We start from the raw sequence: 16,992 nt of genomic DNA, 5'->3' as shown, positions 1-16,992 counted from the left end.
ATATACAAGAGGGTCTTGAATCTACCTAATTCTGATTTATTTTTGATGATGAAATGGCTAGCAAGAAAAACAAATAATTGTCATTCATTGCAGTTATACTTAATATAAATATATAGCTGACAGCAAAGGAAACAGGTCTGAGCAGAGAATACTAAAAATGAAAATATATATATATATATATATATATATTTTCCTGAAACATTTCATTTTTGAAATTGTCATTTTTTTTAAGGAAATGTTTCATTGAAACAGATCCATTTCAGTGACAGTTTTATCTAGAATTTTTCAAGAACAGAGACTGTAGGATAGAAAAACAAAAACAAGCAAACAAACAAACAAAAAATATTGAGCAAGACTTTCTTTCAGATATGACCTGCATCATTCATATTTCCATTTTGTCTGATACAAGGCAAAGCCTGGACTTGGGTTTTCATCCACTAGGATGAAAACAAGTGTCAAAATACCAGATTTTTAATAAAAAGGAACAATTATTTGAGACATCACCTTATAAGCCAAAATATGTCTTAACATTCTGCACAATCCAAAGCCTGAAAAAGACCCCACAGTTGTTCCTCTAGTTACTCTATTTCAGGGTAAGTCCCAGTTCTTTACAGAAGCAGACAGCAGTGCAGCAAAACCAAATTTACATTCCTAGCTACAATGAATTTTGCTACAAAAATATTATTGCTAGATTAGAGATAAAAATATATATATATTTTTTTTTTCTTCTGACTGAATATATTTAGGACACTTCATTCTATAACAAGTCAAACTCGTAAATTAACTTGTTATTGTCATTTAGTCAAATCACATAATCAATTTTCTCTTAAGCAAGTCTGGTTGAACTTCATGGCATTTCACAATAAAGAACAGCTGTAGTGTCATCAATACAACCAATAGCTCTTGCCATTCTTGTTCTGCTAGCAGCGGAAGCTTGAGCACATTTCCCTCAAGCATACATTGCTACAGGTGGCCAAACCCTATAAGCCCCATTTCATCTTTATTGCAGTCATTGAAGGATTAGCCTGAGTAAACACTGCAGGTCATACTTTCCTGGAAGACTTCATACTGTTGTTGCAGCACAGAGAAAGCATCTGCAAATGTATATACAATCTCAGTTGCCCTTAGATATTCGTCAGACAGTGTCAGAGTGTAGGCTGTTATCTCCTTGCAGATAGGTGCTGCTCTCCACCCTTCTCTAAAATGTAGTCCATATATATATGGACATAATACCAAAATGTCACCTCATGTTTTCCAGTGTATTAACATACATCTGTAGTTTGACACAAAACAGATTTTTATATTTTCCAACTTCACTGCCCTTATTCACATCTCAAATAATTTTTTGGATAAGCTGTTTTAATATTCTCTCTTTCTAACTCTCTCTATTTCTGAGTATTTTAAGAGGCCCTTTAAAAACCTGTCATTTGTGGAGCACACTAAAATGACACCAGCAGCAACAGCATCTTGCCATTCCATGAAGGTCCTAGAGGTTTGGAAAACTGACCTTGTTACAGTTAGGAGTGAAGCATGAACTTTTCAGAGTTCGCTACAAAAAAATATTTTGTTTGAGGTCATCAAAACGTACATTTTTACCTGACTTTACACACTTCTGTTGCACATTGTCATGTCTTATCATCTAATATTAAAAAAAAAATAATAATCAAAAAGAGGAATTAATTCAAAGCAACGGATCAGAAAGTTTACATCCAATATTGTTGCAAAGAGATATGTTTTACATGGTCAATTACTGCTATTTGACATTATCTCCCCAAGCACAATATTATTAACTTAGACAAAATTCAGTTTATTTTTTCCAAGTCTAACCACTCACAATCACTGGTAGTTGATTCAGTTACCAGAAAAAAATTTATTGCCACTTCTGTGAGGACTTTTGCTGCCTGCTTGAGAGTGTGAATTCAGGAGATTAAGAAAAGACACTTAATATATTAAATTCCCTATGAGTTGATAATAGAGAATATTTTGCCACAATACCTAAGTGCTGTACTATTTCAGTAGAGTCCTCAGGGTTAGTCTCTGTTATTTTTATAAATAAAGCTATAAATTTTAGCTATTATTACATTTAGCCATCTGTCTCTCTAGATATCTGTTTTCTATGATTAGCCAGATTATTTCCTCTTAGCTTCTGGAGGCTTAGGAAACACTTCTAATTTAATATTGTTTTTGTGAAAGTCATATGCACCTTCTTTATCTAAACGAATGAACCGAAAGCAACTGCAACTGCTGGCTCCAAGCAGAACATTAGTGATCCGATCATACATATTCCAGCATTATCAGTGATAAGCTTGATTGGCTTCCATAATATGTTCTGATCAAGAAATCTAAAAGGACTAAAAGTTTTGATTCAACAAAGCTTGAATAACAAGGCTAATACATAAGAGAATAATCATCAATTACAAAGTAATATGTGTCTATTCCTTAACTAATTCAGTTAATTCAGTGGTGGTATGGGTGAAATTAGATGATATTTAAGGTCCCTTCCAAACCATTCCATGCTTCTACTACTAGGGAGCTGAAAAGTGTTTCATATTATCACTTACAGATTATTAGTTTCCCAAATTACCCTACCTTTCATAAAATCATAATGGACAAAATGTGTCAGTGTTACTAAGGTGACTAGCCACAGAGCAGAGTAGTATTTAGGGATGGCCTCACTAGTGATCAGACAGACAAAGCCCCAGGGCTTGTAAGTGTGAGGACATTAGTATTATTAAATGAGGACATGATTAAGGACAGAGCTCTAAATTTTCTTCCACTTTAACTCACTGTTTGAACTCTTGAAGTATATGGCAGTGAAATACATGCCACCCCCTTTGTTGAGAAATGTTAGTAACAATAATGGCTGCCTGCCAACAAAAATAATGGTCTTACTCCCTTCCTCCCCCTCCCTCTTTTGTCCTTCTGCTTCCCTTATTTTAACTCTAGTTCTCATCTGATCCTTCCCCCTACCCACGGCACTGGCTGAAAGTTAACACAGAAAAAAAAAATAAAAAAAAAATAATAAAAAGTCCTCTTCAGTCCAGAAAGCAGAAACAGCTTCCTAAGGAATGAGAGCACAAAGGAAGGGAAAAGATGTTGGGCGAGGTCAGAGGGCAGCTGTCTTTCCCCTTTGTCTGCAAAGCTGCAGAACTGTCAGATTAGACTGGCTGTCCCCTCAAAGCTCACCCCCAGGGAGGCATAAGCACAGAGTGGTGGACTGTAAATCTACACAGTAACTCACTGTTACATGTCTGCACCAGTACTTCAGTCCCTAAGGACTCTTTATACAATGTCCAAGGTCCTACTTTCCCATTGGCATTTCCCAAGCATATAGTAGAGACATAGTAATCATTCTTGCATAAAAAGTAAGGGAGAGTCACCCCACCTTTGTAGGTGGACAGCAAATTAGTTCTCGATTGATAAGAAAGTACATAGTACAGTACAGTAAAGTGCAGTAAGGAACAGGACATGAAAATGATCATCATTTAGCCTACAGTCTCAGTTGATAAAGTACTAAAGTACCTGATTGTACTAAAAAGCTGGTATAAAGACCTGCATGCTCTTAGATTTCCCTGCATTTTTCCACGTCTCTTAAATACCTCTAAGGATTGTGACTCCACCATATCCCTGGGCAGCCCATTACAATGCCTGAGCACCAGTTCCATGAATAAATTCTTTCTGCTATCCAATCTAAATCTCCTTTGGTGCAACTTGAGGCCATTGCATCACGTCCTATCACTTGTCACCCAAGAAAAGAGACAAACACCTGCAAGTTCCTTCAGCATCCTTTTCTCCAGACTAAACAGCCCCAGTTCCCTCAGCCATGCCTCACATGTCCTGTTTTGTAGTCCCTTCACCAGCTTCATCACTCTTCTCTGTATGTGCTTGAGCAACTCAGTATCCTTCTTGTAGTGAGGGGCCCAAAACTGAACACTATACTCAAGGTGCAGTCTTACAGGTGCTGAATACAGAAAAAAAACAACTTCCTTTGTCCTGCTGGCCACACTATGTGTTATACATGCCAGGATGGCATTGGTTTTCTTGGCTACCTGGGCACACTGCTGGCTTATGTTCAGCTGGCTGTCAGCCAGCACCCCCAAGTCTTTTTCTGCCAAGCAGCTTTCCAGCCAGTCTTCCCCAAGCATACACTACCGCATGGGGTTGTTATGACCCAAGTGCAGCACCCATCATTTATCCTTGTTGAATGTTATGTGATTGGCCTCAACCTATTTATCTAACTTACCCAGATCCCTCTGGATAGCCCTCCTACTCTCAATCAGATCAACACTCCTACCCGACTTGGTGTCATCTGCAAATTTACTGGGGATGCACTCAATCCCTTCATCCAGATCATTGTTAAGATATTAAACAAAACTGGCCCCAGTACTGAGGTCTAAGGGACACCACTTTTGACCAGACATCAAACAGATTTAACTCCATTCACAACAATTCTTTGGGCCCAGCCATCCAGCCATTTTTTACCCAGTGAACAGTACAGTACATCCATCCAAGCCATGAGCAGCCAGTTTCTGTAGGAGAAGGTTGTGGGAAACAGTATCAAATGCTTTGCTAAAGTCCAAGTAAACAACATCCACAGCTCATCCACTAAGCAGATGACCTTGTCGTAGAAGAAGATCAGGTTAGTCAGGCAGGCCCTGTCTTTCATAAACCCTTACTCACCTGGTTGTGCCATACATGTCATGTGATGACAATTAAGATGACCTGCTCCATGACCTTGGCATGGAGATCAGTCTGACAGGCCTGTAATTCTCCATATCCTCCTCCCTGCCTTTTTTTTTAGAAGGGTGTAATATTCACCAACCTCCATTCTTTATATAAGCCTGCTTCTCCCAGATCCTATGAGTAATTCTCTATGAAAACACAAAAGGCGATTTCCAATTCATGGAATCTCTCTTCACAAAGGAAATGGCCTGCACTACTTAGGATCACAGCTGGGACAGTCCTTGGCCTCTGAAGGTTTGCAAAACAAGACTGAAGCAAATTTTATCTGTCAGGTCTGAGTGCAAGCTCTCAAGCTGATAAAACATTTGCTGTGGAAAATTTCCTTCCCCTCTCATACAAATGCACTTAAATTATAGCAGATATTCAGACAGCAAGCTCAGCTCTTTACACCACCAATAGCATTTGCTGCTCTACCTTACAAATAGGCTTTCATCCTGTCTGCACTAAGAGTTCTCTAAGACATTTTATTCATATTTCATGACAGTAGTTCTTAATTGGTATTATCCTTTCTTGGATGGTGCTTGCTAAACAAACTCCAGATGCAGAAAATTAAGTTAGAAAGAAAATCTAGCAAATCTTGCAATTTAGAATGCCTTTTCTTGCTACATAACTGTCTGGAAGATTCCAGTCTATTGCTTTCTGCATCTCTGTGAGCTATGGAAATTAACTATAACATTGCACAACTCTGCTAAAAAGCATGTTATATGTTGGACCCGGGAAGCCTAGACTTTTCTTACTAAAAAACCTTTCCTAAATTTTTACCACAAGGGAAAAAAAAAATATCTATTTGCCCAAGGATTTGTGAAAATTGTATAGAAACAGGTCAGATGAAGACAAAACAAAGCAGATGTTCTCCTGACAGTATAGGATATATACCTTCAGACTATCCTTTTCACTGTGCAGTCTCAAGGTAGACATTTATCATAGTACATCTGAGTGCCACACACATAAAGCCGTTGGTTAGTCTATAGTGATTCCCAATGTCCTGTCTGCTCCTTCTCCCTCTTTTGCCCTCATTCTCTGACCTGGGAAACCTTCCTAAATAAATGTTATTAAAAGCAGAGAGATTTCATAGAAAGTCTCAGTCTTGGTCACAAGAATTTTCTGACAAAAAACAGTCATGCAAGAGCACTTTTCACTTTCTCTGGTGGTGAAGTGACTTAGTGCATAAGTAAAGATCAGAGATAGCTCTCATTTCCTCCCCTGGGATACATTTCATGCATGAAATGTATGAAAATTAGTTTATGGATTCTAAAAACTGCTGGGTATGATTCAGTCATTGACAATTTTTATTCTTACAAGTAATCTGTAAGTTTAGTGAATGGGAATTACAGTGATGCCCAACCACAGCAATAGGAAAGCTTTTCTACTGTCTATGATAGCAATTATATCAGCTTTGTGCTCACTTATTTTAAGGGGACTCAGTTTTGCAGTTACTACACATGAATGTCAGGCTGCCTTCAAATGTTGGCCAAAAGTATGTGTTGTATATTTTATCTCAACAATAAAAGTGATTTTTTGTTGCTAATTTTTTTTTATTTTTTTTTTTTTTTAGGAAGCTGTTATTGCAAATGGTACCATTGCTTTTGATAATTGGCTTGTTCCAGGAAGCTCAGTTTACAGACAGTTTTGGATCTTTCATGTGCAAAATCCAACAGAGGTGTTAGAAAATGGATCGCGTCCAAAACTTGAACAAAGAGGACCTTATACATACAGGTAACCATAGTTCCTGAATATGTGACATGTCATATCAAAATTTTTGTTAAAGCCAGAAAAAGTTCTGCTGAGTTAAAATTGTTTAAATTGGCTTTGGAAAGCCTAGAATCCCATTGTAGTCAGAGTTGTCAAAAATGCCTAAATATTTGCAGCTATGCACTGCATTCACAAACATTTCTTACTGTGTTTCACATTGGGATAATAAAACAGGTACTTGGATGTGAATCTATTTGTTCTTGTGATAAACTATTGCTCATTAGTAAGATGTTTACCATAAAAACACACAGGCATGTTGCATTTGTTGCTGTTCAGTGTTTGCCAGCCTTTTACTCAGAAAAAATTATGCCAGATGCCCCCAAAACATGAGATTGTCTTATCACCCTTGTAAGTGTAACAGTCATATTTATTTTAATATGTTTTGTTTTATTGCTCCTTTATTTATTTTGTTTTGCTTTGTTTGTTTGTTTTTAATCTATAGCTTTTTCTTTCTCAGACTTCCCTCTGAAAAGCATTTTTTAAAATGTATTATCTAAGGCCCAGGTGCAACAGTCCATCCCTGTCCAGGAAAGCACCTAGCTGTTACTGGCACTCTTGTTATGAAATTGTTTTCCTAAAATGATAAGACATTTATTTCTTAATGTCATTGACATGTATATGATATTTGCCAGGTAGTTTTGGATTGCAGTATCTAAACCACGGGTGCCTTAAAGCCTAAAAGGTTATTAATTTATCATTGGAATATCTTGGTTCATATAGTACCTGGGAAGACACAAGAGATGGTTCTGCAGGAGTCAGGAAACTCAGCAGTTGAGAAATATTGCAGAAGGTGAACTCCCACTAAAAAAGAATTTTTTACTCTGGTCATGGTGGTGCATATACTCTCTGGGATAAATCTCTGCTGACAGCCTAGATAAGACTGTGCAAGAAATGATGGCTTCATTTCTTGGGGAAAAAAAAAAAAAAAACAAACAAACAAACAAAAAAAAACACTCACTGCTACATTCATGCTCATCTAAGAAGCAAAAGATACTTTACATTCCTTGATCAGAGATATTGGGTCTACCTTAATCACTGCAATGCTGAGTCTCTTTCTCAATTTCCCTTTGAATGTTTCATTGCTTACTCTGTTCTACAGAGTAGAACAACTGTCCTTGGAACTGCAGTTGTCCCCAAGATTCTGTTGGGAAGTGGGAAACTTTAAGTCTTTTTTTTTTCCAGTTAGAAGTAACGTTACTTAGAAAACAAACCTTCCAACTTCCAAATATGTGCTCTACACATTAGTCCATTAACTAAAATGGCACGCATACAAACCACTCTTGAGAAGCCAAGATCCAGCTGCTTGCGGGGTAGGTCCCACCCTGCACTGGTTTCATCTGTACTATGGGGAAAAGTGCTCTGAAATTTCTGGTCCTCCCATGCCCAGGCTGGATGATCTGATGGAGCACGATGATCACTTCTGGAACGAAACTGGGATAAAATTTGTAGACCCACGGCATAAACTAAGTAATACAATGCTTGCTGGATGCCACCTCCACAGTGGGGTCAGCAAGAGGATGGGGACATATAGAGTTGAGCCAAAGCCAGAACTATAGGAGCTCAGAGATTTGTGCCTCAGTGATCCCCAAACAGAAATATAGGCACTTACAGGCACAATGGAGAATGCTTTTGTGTTTCTCAGTGGTGCTGAAAGACTGCTTATAAATCCCCATATGGATGTGAAATATTAATAAAGTAGCTCCCATTATGGAATTAACCTCTAATCTCTTTTATTAGAACACAGGCCTATCACATCAAATCTTAAGGGCATTTATAAACCATTCCTGACTCATTCCCTTATAAGAACATGCAATCATGAAAAAGCTTAGAAAAAATGTGATGAAACGTAACTAATTCAGAACAGAATACCAAAAGATAAAAGGTCCATTATTGCAATTAAAAGTAAAATAAATAAATAAATATTGTTATTTTAGTATCAAGCAAAAAAAAAAAAAATACATTAGGCATTAAGGAAATGTTTGGAAAAGAAAAATATTTTACATAAAATAGATTTTTTACTAATATTCAAATGAAAAGTTTAGAACCATTTCAGTGATTTTAAAATGTAAAATATTCATCTTCAAAAGTGTTCATCAACATCTCAATAAATTTCAGTCAGATGTGGTTAAGTGTTGACTTGAAAATCAGATTTTAAAATGTTCTGTGTTTTATTATTTTGCATTTCAAGGGTGCGATATTTAGCCAAAGAAAATATCACAGAAAACTCTGATGGCACAATATCCTACATGTTACCTAATGCTGCTCGTTTTGAACCTGATATGTCTGTTGGGACAGAAAATGATACCATCACATGCCTGAACCTCGCTGTTGTTGTAAGTGAAGAAAACAAACTATAATATGCACATTTGAATGTTGAGATATTCAAAAAATAAGGGGAGAAGTAAGCATTAATAACACATTCTGAAGATATATTGCATTTACATTGAGGTTTCCTTATACTCCCAGGGTAATCTTAACTGTAAATGAAAATTGGCTTGTTCTTGTCAATGGAAGCAAAGTCATCAGCTTGGATGGCATGTATCAAAAGCATCCTTCTAGTCAATTTTAGTGTGGGAATGAATCAAAAGGTTGTGGATGGATTCCTATTCTACCTGAGGTACAGCATGACCAGTATAATCTGGGTTTTCCGTACTCTTTTCATAATATCTTCAGTCCTGCTTTGCAGGGGAGACTGTGTTAAATCAGTGTATGCATGGCCGCGCTGCTTCCATGGTGCTCTTCTGCCCCAAAGCAATGGCACCCCCAGAGCTCTCCAGTCCTCCTGAGACTTTAGTTCTCCTGAGGAAATCACAGGAGACCCCACCTGTACTTCCCTCCAGATGTTTTCCTGTTGTCATAGGATTTGAGTGTTTGCTCTTGACTTATGTTTACAGATTTCATATTTGAATTCAGCCCAAGTTGCGTTGCTCAGGTGTCCCATACTAACACTGTGGTGTCTGCATGTGAGCTTTCAGGACTACTGTGAGAGAGAGGGTGGGTACTAGTGGCAGAGTGGAGAGATGCTGTGTGTAAAGATGAAAAAAAGGTTGATTGCCTTATTCAGACCAGATCTATTCTATTCTGCCTATGTTCTAATTTAGGCTAGAATTTCCCTTTTAGAAAGCTTTTTTTTTTTTTTTTTTTTTTTTTTTCCCCCCCCCCCTGGATTAATGTCCTGAGTCCATCATCTCATTATATTCTTCTCATGGTATTCACTAACTCTGCTCATTTGCCACATTTGGGGCCATGTAGCTCTTTATGGATGTAAACATAGACTCTTGCCTGGAAGTAGCCATCTCAGGGGAAGTAAGAGCAGAGCATCCAAGCCCTGTTTTGGTGTTCAGAACAAAACTTGGATAAGTTTAAATACCCAGAGAGGCTCTGCTTATTTCACATGACAGTATCAGTAGAGCCCATCTTTGGTATCATAACCCTGTGGTCAGAATACTCACAAGGGAATCAAGAGAGATGTTTTCCACACTTTCTTAATCCTGAGTGGATTGAACCCATATCTCCTCTATCTCATAATCTTTCCATATCCGTGCTTGCTTTATGTTCAAATTCAGACAGGAATGCATGGGCTAAGAGAGATTGAAAACAAACAAACAAACAAAAAAGAGAGAACAAACAAGAGAGCAACTTTGTCTTGGTTGTTTCGACTTTCTGGCTAGCTCTGACTCTTCCATTGTCATCCCCATTGCACTGAAGACAAGAAGAGAGTACAGTAAAAAGCCTAGACTGAACACTTGCTCTGAGAGGTTCTTTTTCACTACACAGATTTACTTATCAAAATTGTTACCATTCCCTGCTTCTCGACATGGGCCAACATAGATCATTTTTGCTTGTTTTCCACAAGCTAATCAGTGGCTTTAGGGTCTTGACTTTGTGTTTATGCCTCTGGAAAAGTTCATTACAATTATAGCTGGTAAAATACCACATCATTCTTCACTGAAATGGGAAGAGTTCATCTGTTATGTAGAATTAAAACTGTTTGGAAAGAACATGTTAGTTGCAGAAATGTATTCTTTCTGATTAAAGAAATAATGGAGATTCATCACTCCATTGGTTTTATGCAGGATAGAATCGTACTGCTGTTAGCATAATTTTATCAATAGAGCAAGTCTAAACCACAGATAATAGGTAACAAGGCATGTATGTTTGTACTTGCATGCTTATGATGTGAGTCTGAAGTAGTGAGTTATGAATATAGCAGAAAAGAAGGAAAATGAAAGTTGTACAGTCCATGTTATATGCACAGAGACTTGGAATGTAAAGACATTAGGGATGATCTAGTGAACTTGTGGAAACAGTGAAGATAAATTGTCTAGTTTTATATACGTTATACTCAACAACTGTTTCAATAATGAGTTGTAGTTTTAATTAGAAATTTAACTTGCAGTGAGTAAGGTCTGGAATCAACCTTACTTATCAGCTTTCCCAGAGATTTATTGGAGTTGGTCTGTATTTTTGATCTGCTCACGCAGAATTTTATGCTAAACATTAATTTTATTGCTGTTGTAGGCTGCACCTGCCCTGTATACAAATGCTTTCATACAACTACTATTAAACACTTGGATTAAATCTTCTAAGTCATCCATGCTGCAGAACAGAACAGTGAAAGAAATACTATGGGGATACAAAGACCCCTTCTTAAACAAGGTTCCCTTCCCCTTGGACCCAGTTTTGGGAGTCTTCTACCCGGTAAGTGAAACCAATCAGAAGGCAATATTTCAGTTATAATTCTGTGAATAAAATCAAAACTGCAGCTGCAAGGAAGAAAAATCTGACAAAAATACATTGGGTCAGTACTTCTAACTGTTATTCCTTCTTGTGTCTATTACAGTATAATGGGACATATGATGGACTTTACAGAGTGTATACTGGGAAAGAAGATATAAGAAAAACAGCAATAATTGAAAGTTATAAAAACAAAAGGTATAATAGCATTGTATATATGAAAAAACAAACAAACAAACAAACAAAAAAACAACAACATATTTTCAAGGTTTGCATTTTAAGACCTGACTCACTGAGAGCTATAATTAAATGGAAAGTTGTCAACAAATCAAGGAAAGCTAGATCAAGCCCCAGGCTAAGCAAAACTGTTTCAGCTATTTGTGATTCTGTTATGAGCTTCTATTTAAGATAATTTTTTGATTCTTCAACACAAGTAGTTACTTCTGTCTTCCTTACTTAATTAGCTAGATCGCTTTTGCCCTAATCTAATGCATCATATAGTTTATCTGAACATATAAATTAATATCCCTGTCATATGCCTTTGCTAATGCATCATGTTTGTACTGGAGCAGTGAGGATTAACAACACAGTTAGTGAAATGGATTACATAGTACAATATAATTCATGCAGCATGACTTTTTTTTTTTTTTTTTCCTTTTTAAAGGAATCTTTCTTACTGGGAAGGTTACTGTGATTTGGTTAACGGCACAGGTGAGCCTATTAAAGCTTTTTGAAACTTCAGCACATTTCTTGATATTGCAAAGGAATAATGAGGTACAATATGTATGTTAAGTCCCTCTTGGGCTTTGAGAGTTCTGTATTCTGCATATGTCTATATATATATGTTTTTATATATGTCTATATAAATATGAATGTATATATACTGCTGCTACTATACATGCATATATATCTAATATAATATATATTATACACTATTTAAAACACTATTTTATATACTTATATGCACACTTCAGCTATAGAAGATATAGAAGACAAGAAACAATCTATCTGTCTATTTCTAATAAATATCCCCATGGCATGGTATAACTAAGATTCTTTTTCTTTGGTACAACAGTTGAAAAATATTGTCTTTGCCTTCCAGTAGCATCCATTTGCACTGTTGAAAAATAAAAATAAATGTATGAGAATAGAAAGTTTTTTTTTTTTTTTTTTTTTTTTCCTGAGATATGAAAAGAAATTGAGTTGGCAAGGAAGCAAGCTCTCATACAAGTGGCAGTAGCAAGTAAAAATGGAAAAAGAAGAGAGGTAGATTAGTTTGGGTTGAATTTTTGAACTTTATTTTTGAATGCATATGGAAACAGTTGAATTGTTTAAAGATATATTTATCCAAGGGGGTATATTTCTTCTTGGTGACTAAAAACCTCTCTGTGAGGACACTGGAATCTGTTGAGTTGAGGCTGGCATATATCATGGAGGAGACATGCAGAGAGCTGCAGGCCTCCAGTGAGCAATTATCAAAACAAACATCTTCCTTCCTTCCTTCCTTTCTTCCTTCCGCCTTTCTATCTTTCTTTCCATCTTTCTTTCTTTTTGCCTTCCTTTCTATCTTTCTTCCTTTCTTCTTACTTTCATTTTCTTTCTTTTTCTTAATCTGTTTTATTTATTTATTTATTTTTCCTCTGCACTGTGTAGTTTTCCTTAACATAGATCATTCTGCTTAAAAAAAAACAAAAAACAAAAACCAACCAACCAACCAACCAAAAAAAAAAAAAACCTCACACATGACAAGTAATTTTGAAGCATTTCAAATACTTACCAAGAATCTGAGTTTCCACGGAGTTGTGTATCAGGAAGGATTAATTTTTCTGGGACTTTCCTTCTTTCTTATGGAGCTCAAAATCTTTTTTTTTTCTTTTTTTTTTTTTTTCCTTTATCTTCTTCCACAGCAGATGGAATAAAAACACTCAGGTTACTAGACTAAGTGCTTCAATACAGTGTAAATGGGGAGAATTTCACTGTTAGCAAAGGTCATTACACAGTTTACATGAGCATTGTGTTTAGAGAATCAGCAGGTTTAAAATGTCTTGTAAGTAAATGTGAGAATTCCTTTGTATCTTGTAAACTTTCACAGAAAAGCAGAGCATGTTTTCCAAGCAAAAGTAAATAACTAGATAAAAAGATTAAACAGTATTCTTGTATGGGCTTGAAACAAGTCCGTATTTGCAAACACTCTGAGACTGCCAAGATTTACAAATAGAGTGCGTCTCTAGGATGATCTTGGATTTTCCTTAAGGAAAAGTGCTTTCATCAGCACTGGGCAAGTGGCAGTATGTAATTTAGCTTTCTCACTCTTGCCAACTAGATTCAAAGATACCACAGATGTTTTCAATTCCTTGGTTAGGGTTGCTGACTAAGAAACTAAACAGAAATTGTTGCAAGAAGTAACAAATGTACTGGTTAAAGGTTTGTTACAACACCTTGCTTGGAAAAATGGCTGAGACCCCCTTACTTAACACTAGTTGCATGCAATACAGAAATATGCATCTGAACTGGCAAGCTGCTCTTTTCATAGCAAGTGGGAGAAAAACATCACCAAAGGGTTCTTCCTCTGACCTTCTTTGCTTGTCTACAATGAGCTTCAACTGAGCAGTCTTGGGTGGAAAAAAAAAAAAAAAAAAAAAAAGTTTAGTGCTCTTTATTAACTAAGGTTTGAAGTCTAAAGCTGCTTTTCTTATAAGCACTGGGTGCCATAACTCCAGGTGAACCAAGCATCTCGAGAAAGATTTAATTTTTTTGGGTACATAAATCTTGAAGCAGTGGCAACAGGTTCAAGATTCGTATTCAGGATTCGTATTAAGCAGGAGCGGTATCTTTATCTGCTGTTTTTAATGGGCTTGATGATATATAGATTTATGTCTGTGGAAAAAAAAAAAATAATACAGTTGCCATAATTTGGCTTGCCTTCAAAACCAATACAAAATCAATCCATGGAGTACCTGTCATTATGCAGTAGCTTATGTAAATATTTTCTGTACAAATGACTCATTGTGTTTACCTTGTTCACAGTTTTATGGGAAAGTACTAAACACTGAGCTAGAAATTAAAGTACATCTTCTAAGTGGAATGCCTTCAAGCTCTTAATTTTATTCACAGATGGGGCATCATTTCCTCCATTTGTTAAGAAGGATCAGGTACTGCGCTTCTTCTCCTCTGACATTTGCAGGTATGCCGGTCCCTTCCTTTTGTGCACACGTGTGCTTCCCAAATGCTCTTTTGTTTCAGTAGGCTTCTGCAGTATCTCTGCTGGGGCTTAGGTTGCTGAGGCAGTTCCTCACAACTGCTTCACCTAAACTCAAGTAAATTTGTGAGCTGTGCTTATGATTCAGAGCTGAATTCTATCACTTTCATTTGTGTCAAGTAGCAAGTTATTTATGGCGTGTTTCATTTAAGAAAGTTACAGGTGTGTAATTTAGGAATACCACTGCTTAATTTTACAGAGAGACACAGCTATGAGCAGTTACAGACACTGAGGTCCACAGGGTTCAAAGACTTGAACAATTTCTAGGAAAACGACTCAGCCTCTAACCTGCCTAATTTGGTGTGAGCAGGCAATTTACCTCTCTTCAGGGACTGTCTGGACCATCTAGGGGATTTCTGTATAATGTCATCTATGCAGAACAGGATTTACTCTCAGCCACTAGATGCTCAAAATAGTTTTCCCACAGCATTTTTTTACATAGTTTATTTTTATGTATTTACAAACAAACCGACCTGCTTAATTCATCCCATACTGATGGGTTTTCAGCCTGCTTCTTCTGCTGTGGTTATCCACTGTCCCTGATTTTTCCAGTGAGATAGCTGAAAGCAACATTAAGAGGTTTAAAGGGCATCAGAATGTATTTACTTAGGGAGGTTCGATCCCAGTATTTATTTTGCTGCCTGGAAACAGCTGCTTCCTTTTAACTAGGGTTAAAGTGGACCATTTGCTTTGCAGATTGTTTTCAAAGATCAGTGTTTTTACATGAAGTTAGAGTTCTTTTTCTCGTGAAGCAATTGTATCCCCAAACTGGACAATGTTTCAGAACTTATGGAAAAGGGAACTCTACATAGTGGAGAAAAAATAAATTTGAACCAATTGGACACAGTTTGGGAGATTCCTCAGGCCACCTAATTCTCACAATTAATGAACAATGAAGGGCAATAACAACCTCCCAAAGGTCTCAGATGAAACAAGGTCATGTAAAATGGTTCTGGCCATGTTGCAAGACCCAGAATAGTTCTTTTGATTGGCTGCAATACAAATTGTTGCTGCCTTGGTTACATTATGGCATACCAACCTTAATTCTTTATCAGTTGATAATGTATCAAAAAAAAAAAAAAAGTGATAAGCTTGAAGTGGTATTCTAAAGCTTGAAGTATTATTCTGATTCACATGCAATGGAATAAGTTTATAATAAGTATGTCTTATTATAAGTATGTGCAAAAACTGTAACCAAATCCACCAATTTTGGTAGGTATCTCTACAGTAGTCAAATGAATTTCAAACATTTCATAATAACAGTTGCTGTAGAAGTGTGTAGAAAAGACCTCTTATTAGTTACTATTATAATTATAATTAGTTTATATTGTTTATTGGCATTAGTATTTTTTCTGCCTTTTTGTGTCTTGGCTGTGCTCACCTCTGATCTTGTACATCTGTTTGTGAAAACACAGAATTGCCTGCGTCAGAGGATCCTTGAGGAATAATGCCATGAATTCAGATTTTCAACCCAAGTGACTAAAACATATTTCTCCTGTTTTATATTCAGATCGATCTATGGAGTCTTCCAGGGCAAACAGAATGTGAAGGGAATTCCACTTTATCGTTTCGCAGTTCCTCGTGAAGCATTCGCGTCACCAGTTGAAGTTGGAGATAACTACTGCTTCTGTACAGAGGAGGTCATATCCCAGAACTGCACAACAGCTGGAGTCCTAGATATTAGTGCCTGCAAAGGAGGTATAGCGGCGGCATGGTACTGCCAAAGAAGCCATCTAACTGGGGAGAAAGCACGTGTCCTGTAGCTGAGGTGTTGCTCTAGGATCCAGGGCATTTGTGTTTGTCTGCAAACTCTTCCACAGACTACCTGTGAGAGCTTTACCTTTTCCATAGCCTCATTTCCCCAAACGAGAGCTATAATATTTCTGTATTTTGAATGTTCCTATGAAGAAGAAAATCACGACACTATAGATTGTGTACTGAAATTGCAGGAATGCACATGTAGAAAGGAAGGGGATTCTATAGGTACTGTTTAAAGCCAGAAATAGTTACGGTCCTTGTATTTGTGATGATTCACACCCACAATGTATTTGCGTGTGTTTGTGTTTTTACACAGCTATATACATACACAGGGACTGATAAACACCAGTTACTTAATTTAACATCAGTACAATAAAATGCACTCCCAGCTCCACAATGTAGACACAAACAAAGTTTGTAAATACAACTTATTTCACCAGGCAAATTCTCCTCCTGACAGTAGAATCTCAGAAATTCTCAATTTATTTTATGTTGGAGTGAGGGGAGCTATTGATGCCTTTTTTTAAATTTTATTTTTTTCAAGATTGTTTGTATGTTTGTATAACAAATTATGTTTGCATAGAAAATGGATTTAGAATGTGAGCACTGAAACAAGGCTTAATGATTCAAATGCCTTTTTTTTTTTTTTTTTTTTTTTTTTTTTTTAAAAAAATAAAAACTTTTTTATTTATTTTTTACTCATTTTATTAAATCAAGAAAATATAAAATTAAAGGTTGTGAAC

General features: G+C 36.6%; 1 protein-coding gene across 4 annotated transcripts in view; it reads left to right on the top strand.

Annotated features, from left to right (window-relative positions):
* Positions 1–16,992, top strand: part of CD36 (CD36 molecule) — a 36,225-nt gene that overhangs the window by 13,786 nt on the left and 5,447 nt on the right. For all 4 annotated transcript variants that reach the window (XM_035342690.1, XM_035342614.1, XM_035342540.1 and 1 more), the window contains 7 exons: positions 6,299–6,459; positions 8,684–8,828; positions 11,017–11,196; positions 11,339–11,430; positions 11,897–11,943; positions 14,347–14,416; positions 16,002–16,189. In XM_035342690.1, the coding sequence (XP_035198581.1) occupies positions 6,299–6,459; positions 8,684–8,828; positions 11,017–11,196; positions 11,339–11,430; positions 11,897–11,943; positions 14,347–14,416; positions 16,002–16,189 (883 nt within the window). The remainder of the gene's footprint in view (positions 1–6,298; positions 6,460–8,683; positions 8,829–11,016; positions 11,197–11,338; positions 11,431–11,896; positions 11,944–14,346; positions 14,417–16,001; positions 16,190–16,992) is intronic.

The sequence above is a fragment of the Oxyura jamaicensis genome, chromosome 1, assembly GCF_011077185.1.
Source record: "Oxyura jamaicensis isolate SHBP4307 breed ruddy duck chromosome 1, BPBGC_Ojam_1.0, whole genome shotgun sequence".
Taxonomy (NCBI): Eukaryota; Metazoa; Chordata; class Aves; order Anseriformes; family Anatidae; genus Oxyura; species Oxyura jamaicensis.
The sequence above is the reverse complement of the archived record's forward strand: the minus strand, read 5'-3'. Positions and strand labels throughout refer to the sequence as shown.